Raw genomic sequence first — 26,206 nt, 5'->3', positions numbered from 1 at the left:
TCAAAGGGAAGGAGTCGTCCTCTTTGGAGTTTCCTCTGTCGCACAGAAAACGGGGCCAGGACAGCAGTGGTCGCTTCACGGTATTGCAAAGGGTCTGCAGGCATCTCTGGTAGTCTTCTTCGATCACTTCAGTCTCAAGTGGCTGACTTGTTTTTCACTCCGGGAGCCTCACCGTTTATTCTGTTCCAGCACTCACTCCTCTGCACTCTTCCTCAGCAGTTTACAGAAAGGGGCATTTGGCTGTCCAATCAGGACAGTGGGAGCTGGTCCATTCAGGCACTCTGGCAGACAAAGGACAGGGGTGGGTGGAAAACTCCTCCCCCACTTCCTGCCTGCCCAGACACTCAGCCTAGACAGGGACCTCCCCCCCCGCTAGTAATGGCGAAAAAAGATGGGAGGCCTGAAGTTGTTACTTGGTATTGTGCACTACGGGGGCTATGGACATAGCCTGCTGTAGAAAGATTACACAGTAGTTGGTAGAACCGGTCAACTGCTAGCAGCCATAACTAGGAGATTGTCTGTGACTGAACAGTCACACGAGCAGAGAGAAGGGGGATACTAGGTATCCCTTTGGCACTCCACATAAGGTGGTGTGTGCCAATCTCAGACTATCCTGTTTTAGAAGACTGTAGTTTCTCTAAGATAATGAAAATTAATCTCAAAGGAGGACCCCTAGGGTCCCAAGCAAAACTTCCCACAAGGAGCTGTGTGCTGCAATAGTAAAACACAGATGCCTTTAAGAGTTATGGAGAAAAATAGACTCCATAGGATAGGTACAAAGAATAGAGTTTCACAAAGACAGAGCCCATAAGAATGAATGAGTGGGAAAAGGCTCCACTCATTCAGGTTTTTAGAAGAAGGTCCAGAAGTCCAGCAAAAGGTGCTGGGAGTCTCACCAGGAGAGGGGATGAAGCATAACAATGATACATCTCCCTAACAGGGATCATGGAGGCTGACTAAGTGGCATCAATTTGGCTGTAGACTTTTAATCAAATAAATAAAAGAACCTGCATTTCCCTATTTCTAGAGGGGTCTTCCGTACCTCAACACAAAATAACTCTAGTGCTAATCAGGATGCAAGTCAAAAACCAGTATACTGTTCTCTGTTCAAACCAACTACTCTATTCCTACCACTAAGAAATAAACAAAAAAAGGTTTCAATTAACTTCTTATCAAAGCTACCAGGAGAATGGCTCCCTTCCCGTGGTGAAACAATCCAGTCTTAGGCTGACTTGCAGCAGTCTCTTGCAATAGGGTTTGATTGACTAAATACTCTTAGACCTGGGGAATGACTCCCTGCTCCTGATCTATTTGGAACTGTTTTGTAGGCTGTCCCTGGATAGTCCTTTGTACAATCCTTTCGAGGTCTCTTTACTACTTCCCAAGGACTTGCAAGCAACAGAGTTAAGGCTTTATCAACTCTTCTTCCTAATGTGTGTACTTTGTCAGGACTTTTTATATCCTGACCTTTGGGGAGATTGCTCCCTGACAGTTCTTGGCACTTTTGCTATCGTTCCCATGTGTTGTGTGTTAGCTAAGATTTTCAGTTATGTGATAAATCTTCCTCACCTGTGTCAACCCTAGAACATTTTGCTGGACTTTGTGATTATTTTTCCTTCTCTTTGGTTGGGTGGAAATCTTTTTCCCCTTTCATCCTGTCTTTTACTCTTTTTATGGGTGACCTTTTTATGTCTCTCCATAATGTATGTATGGATTTATAGTTTGCTATAGCGTGTCGTCGGACTGCATTTTACTATGGCAGCACACAGCTGGGTGAACTATAGAACTACTGTTCCCAAGGATAAAGTGGGATTGCCGTCCACCTTCTGTGGAGTGCTGGGGAGATGCATAGTATTCCCCTTTCTCACTGACCTAATAACATTGTTGTTACAATAGCAAGCTAGCCATTGTGGCTGGTGGCAGTGTATATACTTTGATGAATTTTTAGTTAATATTACTTGCAGGCTGTCAAATCAGCCACGGTAATGCATAGGAGGGTCACCATTTGCTAGAATGGTGGCTTCCTTCTTTTTTCGCCATTATGAGTGTGCTTGTTGTTTCTTAGGTCTTCCTTTGCCGCCCTAGGCGGTGGAGGTTCTGGTTGAAATTTTGTCTTTTGCTGGAACCCTTTGCGTTTCCTGCCAAAACTCTGCAGCCTTTTGTCTTCCAGTGTGCCTGAAAGGAACCAGTTCCTACTGGGGAGCTGGCTGTCTTGATTGGACAGCCAGCCGCCCCTTTCTGTAAACTGCAGGGCGAGTTTGCAGAAGTTGTGCTTGGGTTCCTGGTAAATAGTCTGATTCAGGAAGCTGCTGACAAGTCGGCCACTGCAACCAAATCTGAAGAGGAAGATAAGAAAAAAAGGCTGTAACTGATTCCAGCGATTGGAGAGCCTGCTGTGTAACAGAGCCTGTTTTAACCCTTCCTTCCAAGTGAACTGGGGGTCCCGAAGACGACTCCTCAGCATGTATCTGTAAAATCTGCAGAGCCGTTAAAAGCCTTGAAGAAACTTTTGTTGGCAGCCTCGCCTGTCGACTGCTGTTGCCTAGTTCCCATCCAGCATCCGTTACTTCAGTTACCCGACCAAGAATCCAGGGACCGGGTCCTGTGCTGCTGCCTTGGGAAGATGACCATCTCCAAGCTCTTCTTCTTTGCTGAGGTACTATGTTGGCTTGGGTAATTCTTACCTTAAGTCTTGTGTCGATCCTGTGAGGCTGAGTGGGTGATTCGAGTGTTTGCGAGTTTGCCCATACCATTCGCCCAGGCCTTATGCTGGAACGCATATAAGGAGCCTTCTGAGAAGTCCCTTAACAATTTTCACGCACTCTGAAGCTGATACCAATTCATTTGAAGAGATATTCTCTGGAACTCTGACTTTCTTGCATCTGAACCATATCCTGACCTGTCTACTGCTAGACCACTAGTGTCCTTCTTCTGCCTCTGAGAAAACCCATGTCCTAGAATAGGAAAGGACTTTAAAAGATAAGGCTTCTGTCTTGAAGTTCTAGCAAGTGTTGAAAGTACTTTGTTAGTAAGATTTTCATAGTAAATATAAATCTCCCTGACCTGTATTAACCCCAGAACCTTTTGCTTTTACTGGTGGATTCTTTTTCCTTATACCTCTGTGTGGGAACCTGTTTTTCACACTCACAGAATCGTTTACTCTTTTTATGGGTGCTATTTTTAAGACTCTCCATAGTGTCTTAAAGTTATCCTCTCTGACAACTTTTTGACAGTAAGTGCCTATTGTTGCTCAGTTGCCCTAGGGGCTCACCTTTTAACTTTCTCTGGCTAACCTTGTGAGAACTACAGTTCCCAAGGGTAGAAAGGATCTTTGGATCCCTTTTACATTTTTATTAGCCGAGACCAGTACCCCCCACCTTATGTGGAATGCTAGGGAGATACTGAACCCCTTTCTCATTTTAAATGTAACAAAAGACAAACTTACCTTTAAACTTACCTACTGAACCTTTGTATTAATTCGGTGCACCTTTACCATGGGCTGTTTACACAGCCACGGAAAGACACCCATGGGTGCTCATTTGACCAAAACGGCCCGGTCTTCTTTTTTTTTTTTTACATTTCAATGTTCCTTTTCCGTTCTTGTTCCTTCCCCCGACCTCCAGGGTGGGGAATTCCTTGGTGTGATTTCCATCTTCGGTGGGAGTCCTGCGGACTCCCCAGTGTCTGTGAAGGCAGGAAGCGAGGGAGGAGTCCAAAAATCTGCAGCACTTTGTCTTCCAGCCTGCCTGTGAGAATCCAGTTCAAACTGGGCGGCTAGCTGTCCTGAAAGGTTTGCCATCCCCCTCAGGTTTGAATGTTGCATGGCTGTTTTGATTGGCTGGGTTCCTGCATAAAAGTCTGATCATGGAAGCTAAAGAGGTAGTCGATCATTGGAACCAAAACCGTAGAGAAAGATGAAGAATTTGCGGCTGAAACAATTACCAGCGACCAGAGAGCCTGCTGTGTAACTGGAGCCTGCAGTTACCCTTCCTTCCAATCGACCTGGGGACTCTGAAAATGATGGCCCTGACCCAGATCCTGGTGAGACCCACTAGGCTCAAGAAGACCTGCATTTTGAGGCATCCCACAACATGCTGCGACCTTGCTGGGCTGCAATACTGTAATACCCCAATACCCTGGGACTTTGACCATTGTGGGGTGCACAGTGTTTCGAATCTTGCTGAAATTTATGGGCATCCTGCTAGACCTCCAGAGATGTGAATCGAGTACGAAACGTCCCCTCACCAGAGTGCTGAACTTTGCAAACGACACTTATCCAACTGACGATATTCTGTCTTCTGTGCTCCTCAAAAAGGTGCCAAATCCTCATAGCCACATCTAGCCGCAAGGAAAACCTTGCCTAGAGCCTTCCCTGTGATTCTTCTGCAGATCCTGAGGTCCTCCTGCTGCAAAATCTTCTTCTGTGCTGAGGTACTGCGCTCGCATGGGTATTTACTTACCTTAAGTCTCTTGTGATTCCTCTGTAGTTTTGGGATGTTTTCTGTGATTGGGAGGTCTCTCGTCCAGTTCACCCAGGCCACTTCTGGAATCCTCCTAAAGTGTCTTCTCCGAAGTCCCTGTAAAGTAAAATGCTTATTTTGAACTGTCTTTCTCTGGAACTCTGAACTTTGCCTGCAACTGAGCCATATCCAACCCTGCCTACAGATGGCTCATAGACCACTAGGGTCCCTCTTCTCCCACTGAGAGAACTCGTGTACTAGAATTGGGAAGGACTAGATAATTTAAAGGGTCTGCCTTGAAAAGTAGAACAAGTGTTGAAAAGTGTACTTACTTGAAAAAGAGTTAGTTGGTAACATTAAACTCCCAGAGTGAATAGTTAAAAAAAAAAAGTTATTCCTTACCTTAGATCTGTTCTACCATTCTGAAAAGTATATATGGGCTTTACTTACCTTGAATAAGCTGTCTGCCTTCTTAAATAAGTATTCTCAAAGTCTTACTGTCCTTAAACTATCTCACCATTCTAATAGAACGTAGATGGAAGGTTAACTTACTCACCTGTGAATTGGGGTCCCTTCTTCCCAAAAGTAATGCTGCTGGTTTCACTTTATTATTCCTGTTAGGATAATTGTATGAGTGTCCCCAATTGGGTCTTGCTTTCCCTGACTTGCTGTTAGCCTGTCCAGAATATGTCTGCCTAGGTTATACTTACCTTTTAGGTTGCTTATAGCTCCTTACAAAAGTATATAGAGGTTTTATTTACCTTGAATAGCTGTGTGCCATCCAAAAATAAGTTAACAAGTTATTGCTTCCCCTAGTCTGTGAACGGAAAAGCAACTGTAATTGAATATTACACTGCAAGGTCCAACTCCCCTAGAATAACTGTCATCCTGAAACGTAGTTATAGGTTTTTACTGTTCCTAGAATAAGTGTTCCACTATTCAGAAAAGTATATTATCCAGTTGATTTAAAAATTTAATTTAGGTGTTTTGCATTTCCTCTGCACCATTTGCAAAGTTTGCTGCCCCCATTCTTAAAATCAATTCTATGTGCATAGTTACATATCTGTGCCACTCTTCTAATGTAATTCTATTCCTGCTGTGTTTCACGTATTCTCTTACACTCCATCTACTAGGCCCCCTAGTGAGTTCAACCAGAACTGTGCAGTGATGCCACTCCTCTCTTTCTTTCGCTAAAACCTCTGCCCTTCTATGGCTCTCTCCATCTCCGCCATATTCTCTAACTGCTACACTATCACTTGTCATCCTTCTCTCTCCAAGTCCGGCAGGAAAAAGTACAAAAAAAGATATCCTGAGTGCAAACCCTGGACTTTCCATTGCAGACTCCTATGTTCTTGCGGTATACAGTCTTTTCATTGAAAAATGTTTCATTGAAAACCTTTTTTCATCGAAAAAAGATCTTTCAGTGAATTATTTTCTTATCTAAAATATATGCATGTATGTTTGGGTGGGGTAAAGGGTTACATTTGGAAAACAGAGGTTTGGGGGGGAACGCTCCAATTAAAACAAATATATATTTTTGAATGTTTGGGGTTTTTTAAAGGGCAGAAAATGGAAATAAAAAAAAGAAATTCGGCAAATTAAATGTACAGATTTTCAGGTAAAGGTATCATTAATATACATTAGGTGAAAAATGTTTCAATACATTTTTTTTTTCTCGAAGAAACATCTTTCACTGAAACATTTTTCAATGAAGACATGTAACCTGTCCGTGCTTCCTCTAGAGAGGTTTTCACTGATATCCTTTTCTCTGTCCCCTCTCCTGATCTCTGGACTCCCCATCTCATCTCCACTCCCTCTCCCTCCCTCCCACTCCTCTATTAATGGTGGCACTAAGTGGGAAGTCCTCTTGGCTGGTTTTGCATCCTCTTGTTGCTACGTTAATGTATATCACACTGGCACCATTCTAGTTCAGGGTCCCCAACCCAAACTCCTTCTCTTTGACCGCATCTTGCCTTCTCTCATTAACTTCTTTCCTTCGCGTGCATCTCCTTCTTCTCTCTCTCTCTTCCTCTGCTGAATGGTGTACCACGCCCCTGTACCCCACCTCAGAAAACCTTCAAAAGCACTGACTGCCTCCACCTAGCGACTCTTAACGCCCGCTCAGCCAACAAACACTCCTCTGACATCGATCTCCTTCTTGAAGACATTGACCTCGACATTCTTGAGCTTACCAAGACTTGGTTCAAGGCAGCTCAGTCACTGCCTTTGACTCCCTCCTTCCTGACTACTTCAAGATCATCTCCAAGCCTCGACCTCACTGCACTGGCGGGGGGTTGCCTTAATCTTCCCTGAGTGGGTTCCTGCCTCCATGTTACCTACCCAGACCTATTCCTGTTCTGAAAGACTGGTTTGCAAGTTGGTCACCTCTTCCACCTCCACCCTGGCCATTGCTACCATCTACCAGCCTCCAGGCGCCACCTCCCTATTCCTCTCTGAATGGGCTGACGTTTGCTCTTCTTTACTTTTTTCCACCTCTAACCTTCTCTTGGGTGATTTCAACATTCAACTGGACTCCCCTGGCTCTGCATCCACTCTATTCACTGACCTCTGCTCCTTGCTTTCCCTCTCAATTCTCCCTTCTGGGCCAACCCACACAGCTGGACACTCTGGATGCCCTCATACACTCTAACCTCGGTCTCTCCCCCATCTAGTCACCTCTGTCCTGGTCAGACCACTCTCTCCTCTCGTGGCCCCCTTGACTACCTCCCAACCCCCACAAGTCGCACCAACCGCATTCACTAATACCCGCCCGATGAAACAAGTGACTGTGGCTGCCTTTGCCTCCACCTCCACTCCCCCCCCCCCCCTTCCTCTCAACCTCCAACCTCTGATACTACCTCGGACTCTGCCCTGCGCAACCTCCTCTTTCCATCACCAATACTAAGCGCTTTGGATTAAAGCGCTATATAATAACAATAAATGCAAAATACAAATACAAATACATTCTTGCCCTAGTCATGAGAATCCGTCTGAAACCTGCCTCAAAGCATAACACTTGGTACGACACCGAACTTGCAGGCCTGAAACAAAAGTGCAGGGCAGCTGAACAGAAGTGGCAAACCTCAGGCTCCTCTTCTGACTAACTGGCCTGCCGCCTGCTCCAAGGCAATACAGACTAGCCATCCGTGCAAAGATGTGAGCCCACATTCAGGCAGGGGTCTCCGGCGCATCCAATAACACGGCTGAACTTTTCAAAATCTGCAGGAACTAGCCAACCCCTCCGCAGTCTCCTCCTTCCCAGGTCCTCTGCAATGCACTGCTCTCATACTTTGCCACCAAAATCCAGGACATTCTGACCACCATTTCTACTCTCCCTCACAACTTCAGCCTCCCAAACACCCCTTCCTTCCTCCTTTTACTCTTCTCTCCTGTCACACCTGAAGAAGTTACCAGAGTTGTCCGCACCATGAAGGCCTCTTCTAAGCAGGTCTCCCCCTGCTCATCCAGGACCCTCAGGGATAACATTGCGTCTCTTGCCCCTGCTCTCGCTGATTTCTGCAATCACTCCTTTATCACTGGATCTTGCCCATCTCCCCTCAAGCACTCCCTTGTGTGCCCACTCTGGAAAAAATATCCTCTGACCCTAACTGCCCTGCCAGCTATCGCCCCCTTCCTGGGGAAGCTACTTGAGAAGCTGGCCTTGCCCGCTGGCCTTGCACCAACTTAACTCTCACACTGAACTTGTTGTAGGCCTCCACGACCATCAATGTTAAAGGACATTTGTACCGTGCACTATCACCACTGGAGTGGTCCCCTGGCGCTGTGGCGGCTCTGAAAGAGGAGGGGAGGTTGAGTTAGGGGGAGGAAGCAGGAAAAGTGCAAGAGAGCAGTGATGTGCTGTTGGTCTGTGATTTTTGTTTTGTTGTTGCAATGTAGTGAAGTTTGTGCGGTTTGTTGTGCTGTAGGTTTTGGTTGTGTTTGGTTTGGAGTTTGAGAGGAGTATGCATAAGGGGAAATTGTTAGTGGGGTTGGTTAGTTTGCATCTCTGTTCTGAATTGAGGTGCTCGGCTTGCGTAGTCTCCCATGATGCGCCTCTGTCCTGATCTGGGTTCGTCTGGCATACAAGGTTCCTTACTCCTCTGGCCCCCACCTCTATCATGCTTTATCATAGCCCCTCCTGTCCTCCTTTCATACTCCTGTGGCCAGTGCACCTGCCAATGTCAACATCTCAGGTAATGTGGTGATTGCCAATATCTCGACAATTGCACAACCCTGTGGTACCTGGCGGTAACTAAGGGGCGGGCGAAAGTGTTAGTGGGGTTGGCTGGGGTATTTGACTCCGTCTCCTTGCGTGTCGCCTGTGTTCCAGTCTATCCGGTGTCACCCGTCCAGGTGCCGTGGGAGCTTCCCTGTCGGTTCGGGGTTGTCAGTGTCCTTTCCAGTTTAGTCATCCTTTTTCCTGTTTCGGTTTTCAGTTTTTTAGTCTATGGTGTTGAAGAGCCAGGTTTTTAGTGATTTCCTGAATTTTAGGTGATCTTCAGTGTTTATTTCTTTTGGGATGTTGTTCCAGGTTTTTGCGGCTAATTGGTGGAAGGAGGTGCCTCCAAGTTTTTTCTTAAGGTATGGTTTGAGTTCCAGGCAGATGTCGTTGCTTGATTGGAGGGTTCTCGTTGGTTTGTAGACTGTTATTTTCTTTTGTAGGAATTTTGCACCTTGTCCGCTGATTGCCCTGTGCGTAATGCACATTGTTTTGAAGGTGATGCAATGTTTTACTGGGAGCCAGTGTAGTGTTTTTAGGGCTGGAGTGGTATGGTCTCTTCTGGATAGTTTGAGGACTAGTCTTGCTGCTGCATTTTAGATCCGTTGCAGTTTCTTCAGGAGGTATTCTGGTATTCCGAGGTAGAGGCTGTTTGCATAGTCGATTTTTGACATGATTAGGGCGAAAATAGTTAGTTTTTTGTGTGTGAACGAGAGGAAAGGTAGAATTCTTCTTGCCGTGTGGAGGAGGAAAAAGCATTTCTCCAGCATTGGATCTTTCATGGATTCACATGCTTAGAATATTCCCCGTCGTCAGACTGGGAACCCTCGGTACACATATATAGCCTTTTCCTATAGGAAAACTTCCGACACTTTTGTGTCCTATCTACGTCCTTTTAGGACCTGCCTACGCACGCTCCGTAGGCCGTACCAGTATAAGAGGCCCGCCCCCGCGGCTCCCCTTCAGATTTCAACCGTCTCCAAAGATAGTGGGATCTCCTCGCGTAGTCTCTACTGCTAGATTTTTCGAATTGTCAAAACTCCTGTGAGTTTGTTAATTTTATCGGAATGTCGGGTAAACCTCTTTTTCGCCCGTGTGCCACGTGTGGATTGAAGAAGGTTTATGAGGGGGACGGCCATTTAGACTGTATTTATTGCCTCCATCCTCACCACTCGGCAGACCAGTGTGAAATATGTAAAGGTTTTTCCCAGAAAACCCTGAAGGATCGAAACCGCCGGCTGGTATCCTGGTTAAATGACGGTGCGGGAGCGTACCCTCAGTCAGAGGTGGGCTCGGTGCGTAGTGTGGCCTCGGCGAAACCATCAGGAGCCCCGCGACGCTCAACCTCGTCGGAACCCCCGGCTAAGAAGTCACGACCTGTGGAAAAGGACGTTCCACGAAGTCACTCTTCTAGGGACTCTTCTAAAGACTCTGCAAGAAAGACATCTTCGTCCACTTCGTCGAAGAAAGGAAAGGAGATGCCTAAATCCTCCTCGGGCGATCAACACAGATCAACACAGATCAGCCACGAGTAGAGATTCGGATAAACGCAGGGAGAGCGCTGTGAAGGCGGGACCGCCTAAACCACCTGCAGGCCCAACGTCGACGACGACGAACCAGTCGGTGTCTTCACTGCCGCTGACGCAGTCGATTTCACCCGTCATCAACCCAGCGACGACCTCGGCGACGATGTTCTCGTCGACGGAAGTTCTGGCCTGGAGACCGGAGGTATTTGATATGGGGTTGCCTGACACATTGCTACAGGAACAGGCAGCGTCAATTGCCTCGAAAGAAGACGACTGCTTCAGAATTGTGAGCCCGGAGGACCTCGGTCTACGACCCAGGTTTCCATCAGGAGCAACCTGCTCTCAGGTGTTTACCCAACCTCCAAGCTCTCAGGCGACCCTGTCCATGGAGGTACTGTCCTCCTTACACTCGCTCCTGAAATCGCTGGACGAAAGGCTTCCACCTGTACCGTTGACACCCCCCGTCGACGAGCCCGGCCCTTCACACCGCCCGACCAAATCGATCGGGGTTCCAACTACTCCAGCAGTCCAGGAGGAAGGTGAGCTTTCGGACTCCCTATCTGACCACGGGTCAGCTTCAGATATATCCCTCTCTCCATCTAGGGATCCATTCTGGGTGTCGGATGTGGAAATGGAAACACCAAAGAGTCCCACTCACCTGTCACCACCGGACGATATAGGTTCCTTTCATTCTATGATGGAAAAAGCGTGTAAGGAGTTTGGCCTGGTCCAACAGGAGGAGAAAAAGGACTGTTTTCTGTTTGACAATATGGGCAAGAGTAGACGCTCAATATTCTCGATACCCATTTCAGACCATGTCTGGAAAGAAGGTGTCCAAACCATGCGTCACCCATTTTCTGAGCCGGCTGTCAAAGGCCGCATTGAAAAGAAATTTAAAGCACCAGACTCTACACCGAAGTGTCTTTCGGCTCAACCTACTCCGGACTCGGTGGTGTCGTCGGCGGCGACGAGAAAAGCAAAGGCCCAACATAAATGCTCTACCCCACCAGATAATGAGGCAAGGCGCCAAGACGTGTTTGGTAAGAAGGTTCTTTCTGTGGGGGCCTCAACGGTGAAAGCAGCTAACTCCCTGGCGATTGTGGCCAGATATGACAGGGAGATGTGGCACAGACTGGCACCTATCCTGGACCACCTCCCGGAAGAACATAGAAGAACGGCGATGTCCCTGGTTCGAGAAGGTGAAGAGGCATCGAATCACGCTATTAACATAGCGGTGGACCTGGCAGATTCGGGTTTTAAACAAATAAATAACGGAGTTGTTCTAAGACGCCAGGCTTGGCTTAAGTGCACCAACTTCAGACCCGAAGTACAGTATAAAGTTTTGGACATGCCATTTGAAGGTGATCTTCTTTTCGGAGAAAAGGTGGACGAGGCCTTGAAGGGCATGAAGGAGGACTCAGATACAGCACGCTCGTTGGGTTCTCTCCAGAGTGGTAAGCCCTTTCGTTCTTTTCGTCCCTTTAGAGGAGCATCTGGAAACGCAAGATTCTCGGCAACCAGGGATAGATCTTTTGGTAGATCAGCGTATCCTTCCCAAGGATATAGACGCGCCTCGCAGACCTCAAGCCGGCGCAGAAACTTCCAGTCTTCCAAGAGACGACCAACTTATTCGTCGTCGACGAGCAAACAGAAAGACCAGCAATGACGGGAAGCGTGCTGTTCTGGGAGGAAGAGTGTCAAGCTGCATCGAGGAATGGGAGACCATCACAACAGATCAGTGGGTTTTGGACACTGTGAGGTACGGGCATTCCCTACTATTCAAATGCAAACCTCCAAAATGTCCACCAATACACCTATCCCAGCCACATCTAAACATCTTGAGGCAGGAAGTAACACTCATGCTACAGAAAGGCGCCATCGAATTAGTCCCTGCATTGCAGAAAGGCCTAGGGGTATACTCACGGTGTTTTGTGGTAAAGAAGCCAAACGGAAAATGGCGCCCTATTCTCGACCTGCGAGACCTCAACAAGACCCTACAGAGTCAAAAATTCAAAATGCTTACACTGCAGGAGGTGATCAGATCTGTGCAAAGGGACGATTATTTGGCGTCACTAGATCAACAGGACGCGTACTTCCACATTCCTGTGTGTCAAAAACACAGGAGGTTTCTGAGGTTCGTGGTAGGTCAGACACACTACCAATTTGCAGTGCTCCCATTTGGTCTAAAGTCCTCCCCAAAAACGTTTACAAAATATTTGGCACCGGTGGCAGCCTGGCTGCGAAAGGGAGGGCATCATGTATACCCGTACCTCGACGACTGGCTTGTGAGGGGATCCTCCCCAGCGTCGACCAACGACAGCGTACATGCCACCTTACAACTTCTGCAACGACTGGGGTTCGCAGTGAACTTCGGAAAGTCTTCTCTAAAGCCCTCAAAGAGCTTGAAGTTCTTGGGAGCTCAATTCGAAACCCACTCGGGAATAGTGAAACCGTCCCTAGACAGAATATTGAAGATCGAACAACTGACGAGCCAACTTCGCCTACGGGGCACATTTTCCGTGAGAAAATATGTGGCAATCCTGGGTTCCATGGCTTCGTGCATCCACCTAGTGGCAAACTGCCGATTGTTCATGAGGCCTCTACAGGAATTCCTGTCAGACAGATGGAAGCAGGCCACGGGCCGGTGGTCGGACAGGATAACCGTCGACGAAGAGGGTGTCATCAGATCCCTCCAATGGTGGAAAATCTTTCACAACCTGGACAGAGGAGTCCCTCTACAAGAGCCGGAATTTCAGAACACCATCATCACGGACGCCTCCCTGACGGGCTGGGGAGCACACATGAACGATCATCAAACCCAGGGCAGATGGTCTTCGACCGAATCGCTCCTACACATCAACGTGCTGGAACTGAGGGCAGTGAGATGGGCCTTGAAATCATTCCTTCAACATATCAAAGGATCAAAAGTAAGAGTGCTGACAGACAACACGACAGCCATGTTCTACTTGATAAAGCAAGGCGGCACCAGATCCAGGACCCTGTCGGCGGAAGCTCAAAAGATCTGGCACTGGGCGTTGAAACACAACAAATCCTTAGTGGCTTACCATCTCCCGGGTGTGAGGAATGTGCAAGCGGATTCCCTGAGCAGGACAATGGCTCAAATACACGAGTGGGAGCTGGACACCGGTCAGCTACAAATAATCTTCGAAAGGTGGGGGACCCCCTCAATCGACCTCTTCGCAACGAAAGAAAACAGGAAATGCGAACAGTTCGCGAGCAGATGGCCTCAAAATGGATCCCTGGGGGAAGCGTTCTCGTTTCCTTGGACGGACAAATTCCTGTATGCTTTCCCTCCGTTCCCCCTTATACGGAGGACAATCCAGGGGATTCGCAGGTACAAATGCCGGGTCATTCTAGTGGCACCGTATTGGCTGAGACAACCATGGTTTTCCGACCTCCTACATCTGTCGTTGGAACAGCCTATAACTCTCCAGAAAGTGCCGAACCTACTGTCCAGGGACAAGGGAACGGTGTGGCACCACAATCCGGACAGCCTCAACTTAACAGCATGGCTCCTGACTTTTCAGAGTTTGGCAGCTTGAAAGTCTCGTCGGATTGCCGGAGAATTCTGCAGGCGGCTAGGGCCCCTTCAACTAACAAATCATACATAAGCAAATGGCGAAGGTTCTGTACGTGGTGTCAAACACAGCACGAAATTCAGCCTTTAGAAGTAACCCCTGAACAAATTCTTCCGTATCTTCTTCACCTAGCTGAGAGTGGGCTGTCATCGTCATCCATCAAAGTGCACTCTGCGGCCATTTCAAGGTTTACGAGGAGGAGACAGTCTTCACCATTATTCAGTGACAGACTGGTGAAACATTTCATGAGGGGTCTCTTTAGAACTTTCCCCCCTACGAAACGGTTCCCACCGTCGTGGAGTTTAAATGTGGTGTTGGCTGCCTTAATGAATCCTCCATTTGAGCCAATGTCCTCTTCATCCATGCAGTTCCTATCTTGGAAACTGGCTTTCCTAATTGCCATTACATCGGCTAGAAGAATGTCGGAATTACAGGCATTGGTCATAGATCCTCCATATATGAGATTCTTTAAGGACAAAGTAATTTTATCAACTAACCCTACTTTCATCCCGAAAGTACCGACAGTCTATCACAAGCACTCGACCCTGGTCCTTCCTACGTTCTTTGCGTCCCCGTCGTCGACGGCGGAAAAAGCCCTTCATACTCTGGACGTCAAAGGACGCAAGATGTCAGAACTACCAGACAGTTGTTCATTGCCTACGGTCCGTCGACGAGAGGAAGGGCAATCTCCAAGCAAGGCCTGGCTCGTTGGGTCTCCTCGGCAATTACTTTTAGTCACTCCAAGGCTGGGAGACCTCTACAAAGACGCCCTAGAGCTCATTCCACGAGATCGACAGCCTCCTCCGCGGCTCTATGGGCAGGAATTCCTCTGACAGACATCTGCCAGGCGGCGGCATGGTCTGTCCCACACACGTTTACACGCCATTACTGCCTGGAAAGGCAGCACGCGGACGAGGTACAGATGGGAAGAGCTGTCCTGCGCCATCTGTTTCAATGAGGTGAGCTCCACGCTGTGGAGAATCTGTTTTTCTACTTTTTTAATGACAGTATACTTTATGTGGGTAAGGTTATATGAGTTAACTTATTCCTACTGTATATATGCATTGGGTAGTATGGTGAGGGTATTACATTACATTCTCACCGCCATCTCAAGTGTTACTGCTATACAATCTATTCTAAGCATGTGAATCCATGAAAGATCCAATGCTGGAGAAGGGAATAGTTTCTTACCTGTAACTCCATTTCTCCAGCATTAGTATCTTTCATGGATTCACATGCGCCCGCCAACCTCCCCGGAATGCAATGTATTTGATAAGTTTAACCCTGCCTACTTTGGAGGGGCCGAAATCTGAAGGGGAGCCGCGGGGGCGGGCCTCTTATACTGGGACGGCCTACGAAGCGTGCATAGGCAGGTCCTAAAAGGACGTAGATAGGACACAAAAGTGTCGGAAGTTTTCCTATAGGAAAAGGCTATATATGTGTACCGAGGGTTCCCAGTCTGACGACGGGGAATATTCTAAGCATGTGAATCCATGAAAGATACCAATGCTGGAGAAATGGAGTTACAGGTAAGAAACTATTCCCTTCTTCACTGTTGCATTTATTTGTGGTTCTAGGGTTATGGTGGTGTCCATTAGGACTCCCAGATTTTTTACTACCTTCAATGGTGTTGGTGCGTTTCCCATTTCCGTAGGCTACGGGATGGTGGTTTCGTTCTCTTGGTCTTTGGATATGATCCTGATTTCTGTCTTTCCTGGGTTGATTTTCAGGTTGTTGGCATCCATCCAGTTGAAGACTTCTTTTAGACAGTCGATTAGGGTTGAATGGTCGGCATCTGGATTCCGAGCATCCAGAGGCACGGAAACTGCTCTTCTGAACACCCATGAAGACATGCTCGCTTCCCTGGACTCCAACTCCCCAGCTGTCCTTATCCTCCTCGATCTCTCCTCTGCATTTGACACAGTTAACCATTCCATCCTCAGACAAAGGCTCCAAAATACACTTGGGATCACGGGACGGGCACTGGATTGGCTGTCCTCTTTCCTTACTAATCGCTCTTCTCAAGTCATCCTGGGCCCCTTCTCCTCTCCTACTTCCATCTCCACCTGTGGTGTCCCTAAGGGCTCTATACTCTCCCCCGGGCTCTTTAACATCTACCTTGCTCTCCTTGCACGTCTCATCTCCTCTTTCTCCTCCAACTTCCAGTGTTAAGCAGACACACAGCTATTCTTTAGACTCCCTGCTGACCCTTTGCGCCCTCCATATCCCTTACTGCCCATCTGCCATCCAGCCCTGGTGCGCCGCCAATGATCTCTGCCTCAACGCCTATAAAACTGAGATCCTTCCCATTGGGACTTCTGCTCCCTCCTTCTTCCCTTCCCTCTGGCTTTCTTCCTTGGGCTCTCCTCCTGTGCCTTCAGCTGAAGCCAGAAACCTTCATCTTCGACTCCTCTTTCTTTCCTCCCTCACACTCCGGACATTGCCAAGAGGTCCAACTATCGGCTCTTCGTTCTCAAAGGAATTGTAACTTTTCTCACTTTCCCTCAGAGGCTCAATGTGACTCAAGCCCTGGACCTCTCTAGACTTGACTACGGCAACATCCTTCTCCTGAATCTTCCTTCTTGCTGCTGCGACCCTTCCAGTTTATCCAGAATAGGGCAGTGAGACGTATCCTTGGACTTAAGCCCAGAGGCTGCATCTCTCCTGCACTAAAAATTTGTCACTGGCTCCTGGTTGCTGCACGGATTACATTGAAATCCCTCTGCATCATCCACAAGGCTGTCTGGGTCCGGGGACCACACTGTCTTCAACCTTATCTCACCAAATACTCTCCCACTTTGCTCCTCTCGCACCAACTCTTTGTGTGTAAAGTATTTTGCTAAACAGAGGACAGGGGGCGCTCACTTTCCTCTGCGGGCTCCCTCCTTGGGATAGCCTCCCGCTCCCCCTGCACCTTGAGCAGGATCTTCTCAAATTCCGGAAGCTCCTTAAGACTTTCCTCTTTTTCTCCTCCTTCCCTCCTCCTCTGCTCTGCTAATCCCACAGTTGCTGAATCTGTGTCCTTGGCCCTTATGCATCTTCAGGGTTTTGACCTCCCACACCAATTCTTCCCAGCTCCTGTCTTCCACAGAACTTGCATCTGCACACCCTCCGCTCTGGAGACTCACACTTACACCTCCTGCGGCCCAGGGCATGTAGCACTCAATATTCCTAGCACTTCATCCAGGGCTCACCCACGAGCTTGGACTCCCCAGCACTTAGCCCCTTTCGCTCTTCCTTTCTGCACTTGCACGTTCTGAATACTCACAAGGCATAGGTTTGTCCCCCCCTCTTCCCCTCTCAATATTCTGTTGAAATGTATTTCCATCCCTCCCTACCTGCCCTGTGGACACTTAGAGACAGTATATTTGTATTGTATAAGCGCCTAACAAGCAAACAATAAATACATTTACTAAGTGATTTCTTGCAGAGCGTCATGGTACAGCTGCTAGGGTCTACTACCTTGTATTACAGAAAGTAATCTAAAAGTAACTAATGGTTTTTACTTCACAAGAATAGGTGTGAACTATGCTGAATACTTGTGTAAAGATTTGACTTACATAGACTACTGTTAGTTTTCTAAATAAGGTCTATGCTTGGTCTGTGTACTTTAAAGCATAGTGTTAATAATGTGTTAATATGATCTGTGGTAGTACTTATTTCCCCCAAGATTTATCTGGGCCTACTTGTATTTAAATAAACCGTTTATATTTACAATACATAGAGGGCCTCATTACAACCCTGGCGCTAATGGGTTAACGGCGCTGTAAAAGGCTGCAGCGCTGTTAACCCCATTAGCGCCTGATTACGAGGTCCCTTTGCGGGACCCGACCTTAACGGCTGATCTACACCAGCCGTTAAAGTAGGGACCCGCAAAGGGACCTTGGTGCTAAGTACGGTACCGCAATTTGCGGTACCGTACTTGGCGCCTTTCGCATTCCCATTGAGCCCTATGGGGCAAAAATGGGGAAGGGCCATGGAGGAAGGGGGAATTACTGCTCCGCCAACCTTGTAATGGGGTGGTAATTCCCCCTTTCTCCATGGCAGAGTCGGTAAGTTACCGGCATTGGACCATGGTGCTATTAGCACCATGGTTTTCCGCCTGGGTCGTAATGAGGCCCTGTGTCGGTGTTTCTTTGGACCATTTGTATTACAATTTCTTTGTACTGATTCTACAGCGCTCTCTCCCTCCTAAGATAAGCCTGGCTGCTCTGTGTACGCTCCCATATACTCAGGTGGTACAGCATTATACTAAGAGTGAAATCTTGTACTGCCTCAGTTGAATGGTTTTACTAAGCCCTTAGTTGGACTTCAGAAAAACTGTCCCAGCACTTGCTTGTAAATCTGTTGTGTAACTTTGATTCATGAACGGAATAAGTTAAGTGTCATGAAGTTATTACTTACCTTTTGAGTTGCTTGTTGCCCCTCTAAACCTACTTTGAAATAGTGTTTCACTCTCCTAAAAAGTAACTGAGTTGGTAGTGTTTTATAATTTCTAAACTGAATGAGTGTAAAAGCATTCCAATAGGATTTACTCAGCTTGAAAAGCTGCTGCTCTTCTAAAAGTGTACCATTGGCTTTTGCTTCCCCTAATCTGCTTTAGTGCATTTCGAAAATAATCTTACAGTTGTTACTTATCTTAGTTGTATACTGCCCCTCTGAAAGGTAAATTGGGTCCTTACTTACCGTGAACTGCTGATTGCCGTACTTAAGTCTGTTAGAGTTCTTACTTAATTTAGAATTGTATCCTGCCCTTCTGAAAAGTATCATTGGTTAAACTGTCTATTCCTGTATTAGAAATAGTGTAATAGTTTATATACCAATAGCTTATACTGACCTGGAATAGCTACTGCTCTTCTAAAACGTTAACATTGGGTTATGCTTATTTTGAATTGTTTGCATGAGTAGCTGATTGCCCCTATGAAAAGTATGATTTATTTTACTATCTCTGAATTTTGTTCTACAAAGTAGTAGTGGTGTAACTGTATCTATTCCTAAGCAAGTTACATATGTTGCAAGATATATACTTGTAACAGTGTTGGTCTAACCAGATGATTCTTGGAACCGAATAACACTAAGTTAGGACCAATAGGTTCTGCTGCGCTTGAACTACTTAACTGTATTCTAAAAGTATAACTAATCTGGTTTTACTTACCAAGAATAGCATATTGCCATTCTGAATGTGCAACTTTAGGTTTGACTCACCTTGACTTGCTGAATGCTATTCTAAATAAGGTCATACTTTGGTGTGGATACCATAAGTATTGAGTTGGTTTTTATGACTGTGTTTACATTTCCAAAGATGTATCTTTACCTACATGTATTTATAATAAACCATAATTTTGACAATACATAGTGTATTAGTGTTTCTTTGGACCATATGTATGCTACAATTTATTTGTACTTGCCTACAGCCCTCTCTCTCCCTCCTAAAATAATCCTGGCTGCTCTGTCAATGCTACCAAATATTTTCAGGTGGTACAGCCTTATATAAGTTCTGTATTGTCTATTTGTATGGTTCTATGAAGCCTTTAGATGGACTTTAGGAAAATTGTCCTAACGTTGGGTTTGCCACTGGGAAGAGGGAGTTAACGCCTGAAGCTCTCTGGAAATATAGGGTTTTTTCGTATCCCCACCATGACGAAGGAGGTCACTTCTGACAATTTCTTTTACTTTGCCGACTACTCCTGTATTTCGGGAGACTACCCTTTTGACTTTCGTGACTAATTTCCTTGAATATTAGCACTAGGATGACGGAGATCACTTCTGAGGAATAATTGACTTTACAGGCTCCCTAGACCCCACCCGCAACTCCCGTTACCTGCATCTTCACTGGGGAGTGCTACTAGTTCTTCCCGGGGTTGCTATTGGTTTGGCACATGCTTTGTGCATATTCCCGTTATCCTCCTCTTTCAACTGTGCGGCTCCACTAAGCCATGCCTGCAGTGGTCTTACTGTGCTTTAAGGACCACCGGTCCACCTCATGGGAGGTCACGTTGGATTCTTCCTGCTTCTGCCACAATTCTGGTTTACTCCGGCTCGCGTGTTCCTTTTTCGTCATCTTCCGAGACTGACTATCGGTACTTTGGGCAGCGCAGGTTTAAATTTACTGAGCCCTGCAGAACAGACTCCAGCTTCCCTCGCTGCTCTTCCTGCTTCTGAACACCTAGTCATCCTTCAGTCTCCTTTATATTGCTGGGACCACCCCAGCGTACGTCATTGTTTGTTATCTTCATGCCTGCTGGTGGCCACCTCGTCACAGTACTTTGGTAATTTCTTCTACGGTGTTTCTCTGTTTCTTTGGTCCTTCCTCATCTCAGTCCTATCTGATCTTACAGGTGAGATAGTAGATAATTCACAATAGAATACAGTAATATGGTCAGGTTGGGAGGGAGGAGGAGTCAATGGGGCCATGACTTCTGGGTACTAGGGTTTAGGGAGGTCTTTCACAGGACAAGAGTCCTTATCCCCATGAGAGGAGTCTCTCCCTAGGAGGTCCTTCTGCTTTTTTCCCACCCCTAGCAGGACTATTGGGTAGCTGCCTCACCTCCCTAGCCTCATAGGGAAGGGTTCCCCTCTGGGGAGAAGTGACGAGAACCTGTGAATCGTCACATACCCTTCCCTTCCCGTCACATACCCTTCCCTTAACCCCTTGGGTGAACTACTGTGCCAAAGAATAGTAAGATGACACCTGTCTTACTTAACTTTACTTTATGGGTCAAGCACACATCACCCTATGGAGTGCTGGGGGGGTTACATAGTAACTCCTTTAACTCATTCCTCATGTAACATGTTGTTACACTAACTCACTTGAATGGCTGGTAGCAGTGGTTTCTTTTTTTACTACCTACTGACCTGTATCTGCAGTCTGATACCTCACAAAATGGCCCCTGTCGTCTTTTTTCGCCATTTCTTGTTGGTTTCATCTGGGGTTTTATTCTGTTGTTTGCATCAGGTTTGAGTCCTTTGTGTGATTTGCATTTGGCGTGCTTTAGCCCTGAAGCCCGCCCAGGCTCCAGTGTGTCTGGAAAGGCAAGAAGTGAAGTTGGGTCCTGAAACTTCCCTGTCCTTTGTCTCTAGATGTGCCTGACTGAAACCAGATCCAATGGGCGGCTGTCCTGTAGGACAGTAACCCTTCTGTGCGATTGACAGCCTATAGCTGTGAATGAATGGGAACTTGAATAAAAAGCAAGGTTTTTGGGACTAAGAGCAGTCAACCAGTGGAGGACAACATCCGAAGCAGAAGACGAGAGAATACACCAGCAGTAGCCTCCTGGACCGCGAAGTGCCCGGTGAAGCCCTGCAGCTGTGCTGATCCAGTTTTCTAATCGACAGGGAAGACCCATAAAGAACGACTTCCTCCCTTAGGCTGTTGGGACCAACTAACCTCAATGCAAACTCTATTTTGGCGCAACCTCCGACTTGCTGTGAATTTCCAAGGCTGCAGAATCCCAATACCCAGGGTACTTCGACCACCTTTGAGTGCATTGTCTTCCGAAGTCTGAATTTGGCATATCTTCGTGGGCATCCAGAGGACGCTACAGAAGCAAGAAATCAGCGTCCAGAATCCTCTCACCAGAGTCCAGGTCTGAGGGATCAAGGAACATCTAACCAGAGCTTTACGTTCTTCTTTGGCGCTGAGAAAAAGGCACCAAAACCACAAATAGCCGCTCAATCGGTGGAAATCCATTGCTGCCGAGTCTCCCTCTCGAGTTCTGCCGCAGGAGCCCGCCAGACATCCTCCCTTTTGTCACCACAACCAAGGACCAGGAACAATGGTCTACTGCATTGCATCCTGAAAGCATCCCGCTGGAATAACTTCTTCATTTCAAAGGTACTCCAGGGCTTGAGGTGCATTATCCTTTTGCCATTTGGGATGCTTCCTATCTTTGGGAGTGCGATTTAACCCTACACCAAGTTCACCTCAATTTACCTGCACTGGCCTTACAGCTTGTGCTTTCTAAAGGGACTCCTCTTGAGTTACTGCGATTTTCTCTTCTCTTTTGAACACAGACTATTTAAGAGCATTCTTCTAAGAAGAAGAGCATTAGACCTTTGGCTTTGCCCATTGACTTTGGCTGTCCTGGCTCCCTAAAGGCATCCTTCTGAACATTTTGGCTTTGGCAGTGCTTGTTCCCTTACAATTTGTAAATGTTGAACACTTTAATGCTAGGATAATAGACTGTCTGCATCCCTTTGGGAGAATCTAACTGTTCTTATAACTATCAGTCTCTTCTGATCTAACACTAACCTTTCCTTCCTTTAAATAAATAAATACTGCATAGGTGATACACATATACATGTTATAGTGACCTCAAATGACTGTAACATGTGTAACATATGAATTAATTACTCACCTGCTTTAGTGTTCACTTTTTGAATTTAATCCTAACTTCAGTTTAATGTTGCAGCTAATTACTGCCTTTTAAAGAATGCTTTAAAAACTGTTGTGTATTAATTTATTGTATAACTTCAAGTGTTTACTTGGATACCTGTATTTGCTTATTTCATTGTTCAGCTCTACAGCTCACGTGACCTCTCTTAAAATAAGTCAGGCTGCTCTGTCACACTACCAACTTGTGTACTACAGGCCTATATTAAAAGGTGGGTTAACTAATACAAGAGATGCGTCTTGTGTAGTCCCACATCAGTTGGACTGCACTAATTCTTACCTAACGCTGTCCTCTGTCCAAACCAAGTTCTCTATCCCTACCACAAAGAAATAAACCAAAAAGGGTTCAATGAACTTCTTATCAAAACCACCAGGAGAATGACTCCCTTCTCCTGGTGAAATAATCAAGTGTTAGGCTGGCTTAACAGCAATCTCTTGCAGTAGGGTCTGATTTACCAAATACTCTCAGACCAGAAGAATAGCTCCCTTCTCCTGGTTTATTTGGAACTGTTTTGTAGACTGTTCCTGGATAGTCCTTCGTACAATTCTTTAGATGTCTCTGTACTTCCTTCCTAGGATTTGCAAACAGATGTAAGGCTTTATCAACTCTTCCTCTTAATGCTGGTACTTTGAGGACTTTTTATATTCTGACTTGTGGGGAGATTGCCCCCTGACAGTTCTTAATACTTTTGGTATCTTTCACATGTAATGGGTGTTCTAATCACCCTACGGCCAAAATGGGGTGTCCCCAAAAAGCACTCCTGTCATAGGGGCTCTGTGGTCTACTATAGGACGACCTGGTAGAAGGATTGCAGTGGCCGGATGACTTCAGTAGAAATCCCTCTAGCCCCAAAAGAATTCAGACGTCCTAAAAGGCCAAAAGGTGGAAGAAAGTTTAGGAGGACGTATAAGCAGAACTTCCCAAAATGGTACTCTTCCATGAGGAGAAGAGGAGAGGGCCTGGAAACATTTGCAACAAAGACCAGATTCCAACTAAGAAAGGAGGCAGGAGGCTAAGGAGATGTTGCCCTCTAGGCCAGGGGTTGTGTGCCACAACCTAAGATTATGTGAGATTTTCCTCATCTCTGTTAGCAAAGCATGGGGCAATAATACTACATTTCCATTTAGTAATCCGAGCAAGCCCAGCTCATGACAATTTTTCAGATCGATTAAAGCCAGAGAACGTGAATGGTAAAATGACTATTTCGTTTATACTGCTTTACATTAAATTCCTATTTTCTGGCTTAAATTGTGTTTTCTTGTAACAGTTGACTAGTAGTTCATATTGAAACAGAAATGCTCAAGCATAGATGTAGAGTGCTGCTTGTTCTACACGGCCACCGAAAAACACAATTTTTATATCTATTCTCAGAGAAAAAAGCCAGCTCAGAGCTGGAACAAATGGTAAAGGAAGAGAAACCAGCTGCTCAGCCAATTATTCCAGAACCAGAAACTGAGGTGGCCATGACTGCGGAAAAATCTGTGGAGAAGCCTGAGGAGGAACCTGTGGAAAAACCTGTTGAAACACAACCTGCCTCCAAAACCAATTCAGAGGTACAGCAAAAGAAGGGCAAGAAAAGGTAGTGATTCTGACAACCTCTCATTGTAATGTCTTCAATAGTTACATTTTCATTTTTACTGAGATATATTTTGGAGAAGTAGCAAGCTGAATTAACAGTGCTTTTCACTTGAAAGACTTATGGTGGATTGGGAGACTACAGAAAATCTGAAATTACTGCCTTGCACTTTTTATACTTTTTAGTCTTCTTTTTATCCATGTAGCATTGGGGTGTATTTGTTTTTCTTTTAGTGTTTACATGCGGTTTTAGAGTGCCGAGAGGTATTGTAAGAGGTTAATAATGCAATAGGGGAATCATTACACGGTTGGCAGTAGCCATGGCGCTGTTAGCCATGGCTACCCCCTTACCGCATTCTGGGTCCGTGTTCCCGGAATAGGGATTTACCGGGTCATTCCGACCTTGGAGGACCCGCTAAGTCCCCATTCCAGGAACCATTCCCCATTCCTATTTGAGCCCCCATAAGGCTCAATGGGGATGGAGCTAATAACGGGCCTGCTACTAGCGGGCCCGTTATTGGCTCTGAAGTCCCTCAACGGGTCCCTTCCATAACGCATGGGAAAACCAGGCGTTAGGGAAGGGACCTGCTAAGCGTCCTCGTAGTAGGGCGGGAAGGGATTACCGGCACCGGTGCCCTTACTGGTGCCGGTAATCCCTTACCGCCTACCATGTAATGAGGCCCATTGTCTAAAAATGGTTATGAATATCTTGGGAATTGGATCTGCAAGTGTCATTTGATTTTAGGAGAATTGGCGGTGATTATGCATATTGTCAAACGTCATCTGTGGGAATCTGACTGGGTTGCCACCTGCTCTCCATTAAATAAATGCAAACTTATTGGAGAACTGGACAAGAACATAGAAAATGAGGCCCCTTGACAAAATATTTGGATAAATGCTAACTCTAAACTTAGAGGACAGGTTGAGATTCAGGCTGAATTTGCTGGAGACGAGAAATCCTGAACATTAGGAATAAGATGGCTTTATCCCTCTGCTGGATGCCACTATGGTAATAATGAACTCTTAAGCATGTGATGGTTGAATGCTCCGCTTTGTAGGATACCCATGTCAGGTTTATGGGAGAAATGATGTATAGAAACATGTTGGGAGGTGGGCATTTGTGGCAAACACATTTTGAGGGGAAGTTGGTTACGCACGTAATCGAGGTTTTAAGGTTTTATTGGTCTAATTAAATAAGACGAGGATGTGTAAATGTTTGTTACATTTGAAAAATCTCAATTGCGTGTGAAGAGTTTGTTGGTAGTTTTAAAGGTTATGAATTAATGAAATGGAGGTAGTAATTTTTCTTTTTAAATACAATGTTTTGTAAAGTATGTAATTGTTATGTAAACGTTTAAATTATTAAACCAATGCACACAAAAAAGGGGGATTTTTTAAAATGTGTACAGGCAAGCATTGTGTTTTATGTGATTTGTAGTCTTTGAGCATGTTTATTTATGAAATGTATTTATAAAATTTATATTATTATTAAGAAGTGTTTATATTTGTCTGTTTTGTACAGTTAACTAAATGATTACAGCAGGGACATTTAATTAATGATAAAAAAAGAAGCTAAATTAATTTAGGAGGAAGGGAAGTGAAATGAAATAAGACTAGCTTTTAAGGGCCTTCTGGAAAGCCAGTATAGTAGGAAGTAAACAGATGTAAGAAGGCAAGTCATTTCACCCCAACAGAAAGCCCAGGCAGAGAAACCTGCATGTCCCAGGTATTACAATGTCAGTGATCCGAGTGAGCCTCGCCTCTCCCAAAATGTGCTGATTTGGCACTGCATAGGCTGTCTGGTCAAGAATCAGTCCTGTAAGTGACCAGAATATCTTAAAAGTGCTTTAGCGGATTAGGAGCTAGTGGAAAGAATGTAAAATATGGGTGATGTGTTTGAATTGATTTGTCGGTTATCAAGTGGATTGTAGCAACGTCTTGAGCAGAGACAGGGATAAGGCTGGTGGGCCTGAGAAGACTGTATTGATGCCATCTTTCTGAGATAGAATGGGCCTGGAGGGTGGTACAGAAGACGAGGGAGGAAAAGGGCTTTATTTTCTGATGATGGGAACTGGAAAAAAACTGGGTTCGGAGAAATGAGAAATAGCAGTTTTAAAGTTAGATTCAAGTTCAGACTAAAGCCTAGAGAGCACACAAGAGAACAGATTATGAGTTGATACCAGGAGTAGAGTGGTGCACTGTACTCCTGTGCAGCAGAGAACAAAGAAGAAACCAAATGAAACTCAAGTTTTATTAGTGTTATTGTTAGGTCAGAATTCATATTTTGGGGATTCTAGAACCACATTTTGGGGCCGCTTAACTTTTTGCTGTTTTCCCCTCGTGTTTGTTGGATTGATGACTTCTTTTGGTGACCAGAAATACTTTCCTGAAGTCTCCCTGCCATTACGACCCTTTATACCTTGCTTAAGGGATA

At 45.9% G+C, this 26,206-nt stretch overlaps 1 protein-coding gene across 1 annotated transcript in view; it reads left to right on the top strand.

The window, feature by feature from the left end:
* Nucleotides 1-26,206, top strand: part of POLD3 (DNA polymerase delta 3, accessory subunit) — a 526,599-nt gene that overhangs the window by 346,051 nt on the left and 154,342 nt on the right. The window contains exon 8 of the mRNA XM_069640165.1: nucleotides 23,569-23,776. Coding sequence (XP_069496266.1) covers nucleotides 23,569-23,776 — 208 coding nt within the window. The remainder of the gene's footprint in view (nucleotides 1-23,568; nucleotides 23,777-26,206) is intronic.

Source organism: Ambystoma mexicanum, chromosome 7q (assembly GCF_040938575.1).
Source record: "Ambystoma mexicanum isolate Mex_15411 chromosome 7q, UKY_AmexF1_1, whole genome shotgun sequence".
In the NCBI taxonomy this organism is placed as follows: Eukaryota; Metazoa; Chordata; class Amphibia; order Caudata; family Ambystomatidae; genus Ambystoma; species Ambystoma mexicanum.
Note: the sequence above shows the minus strand (reverse complement) of the source record. Positions and strands in the feature narration are given on the sequence as shown.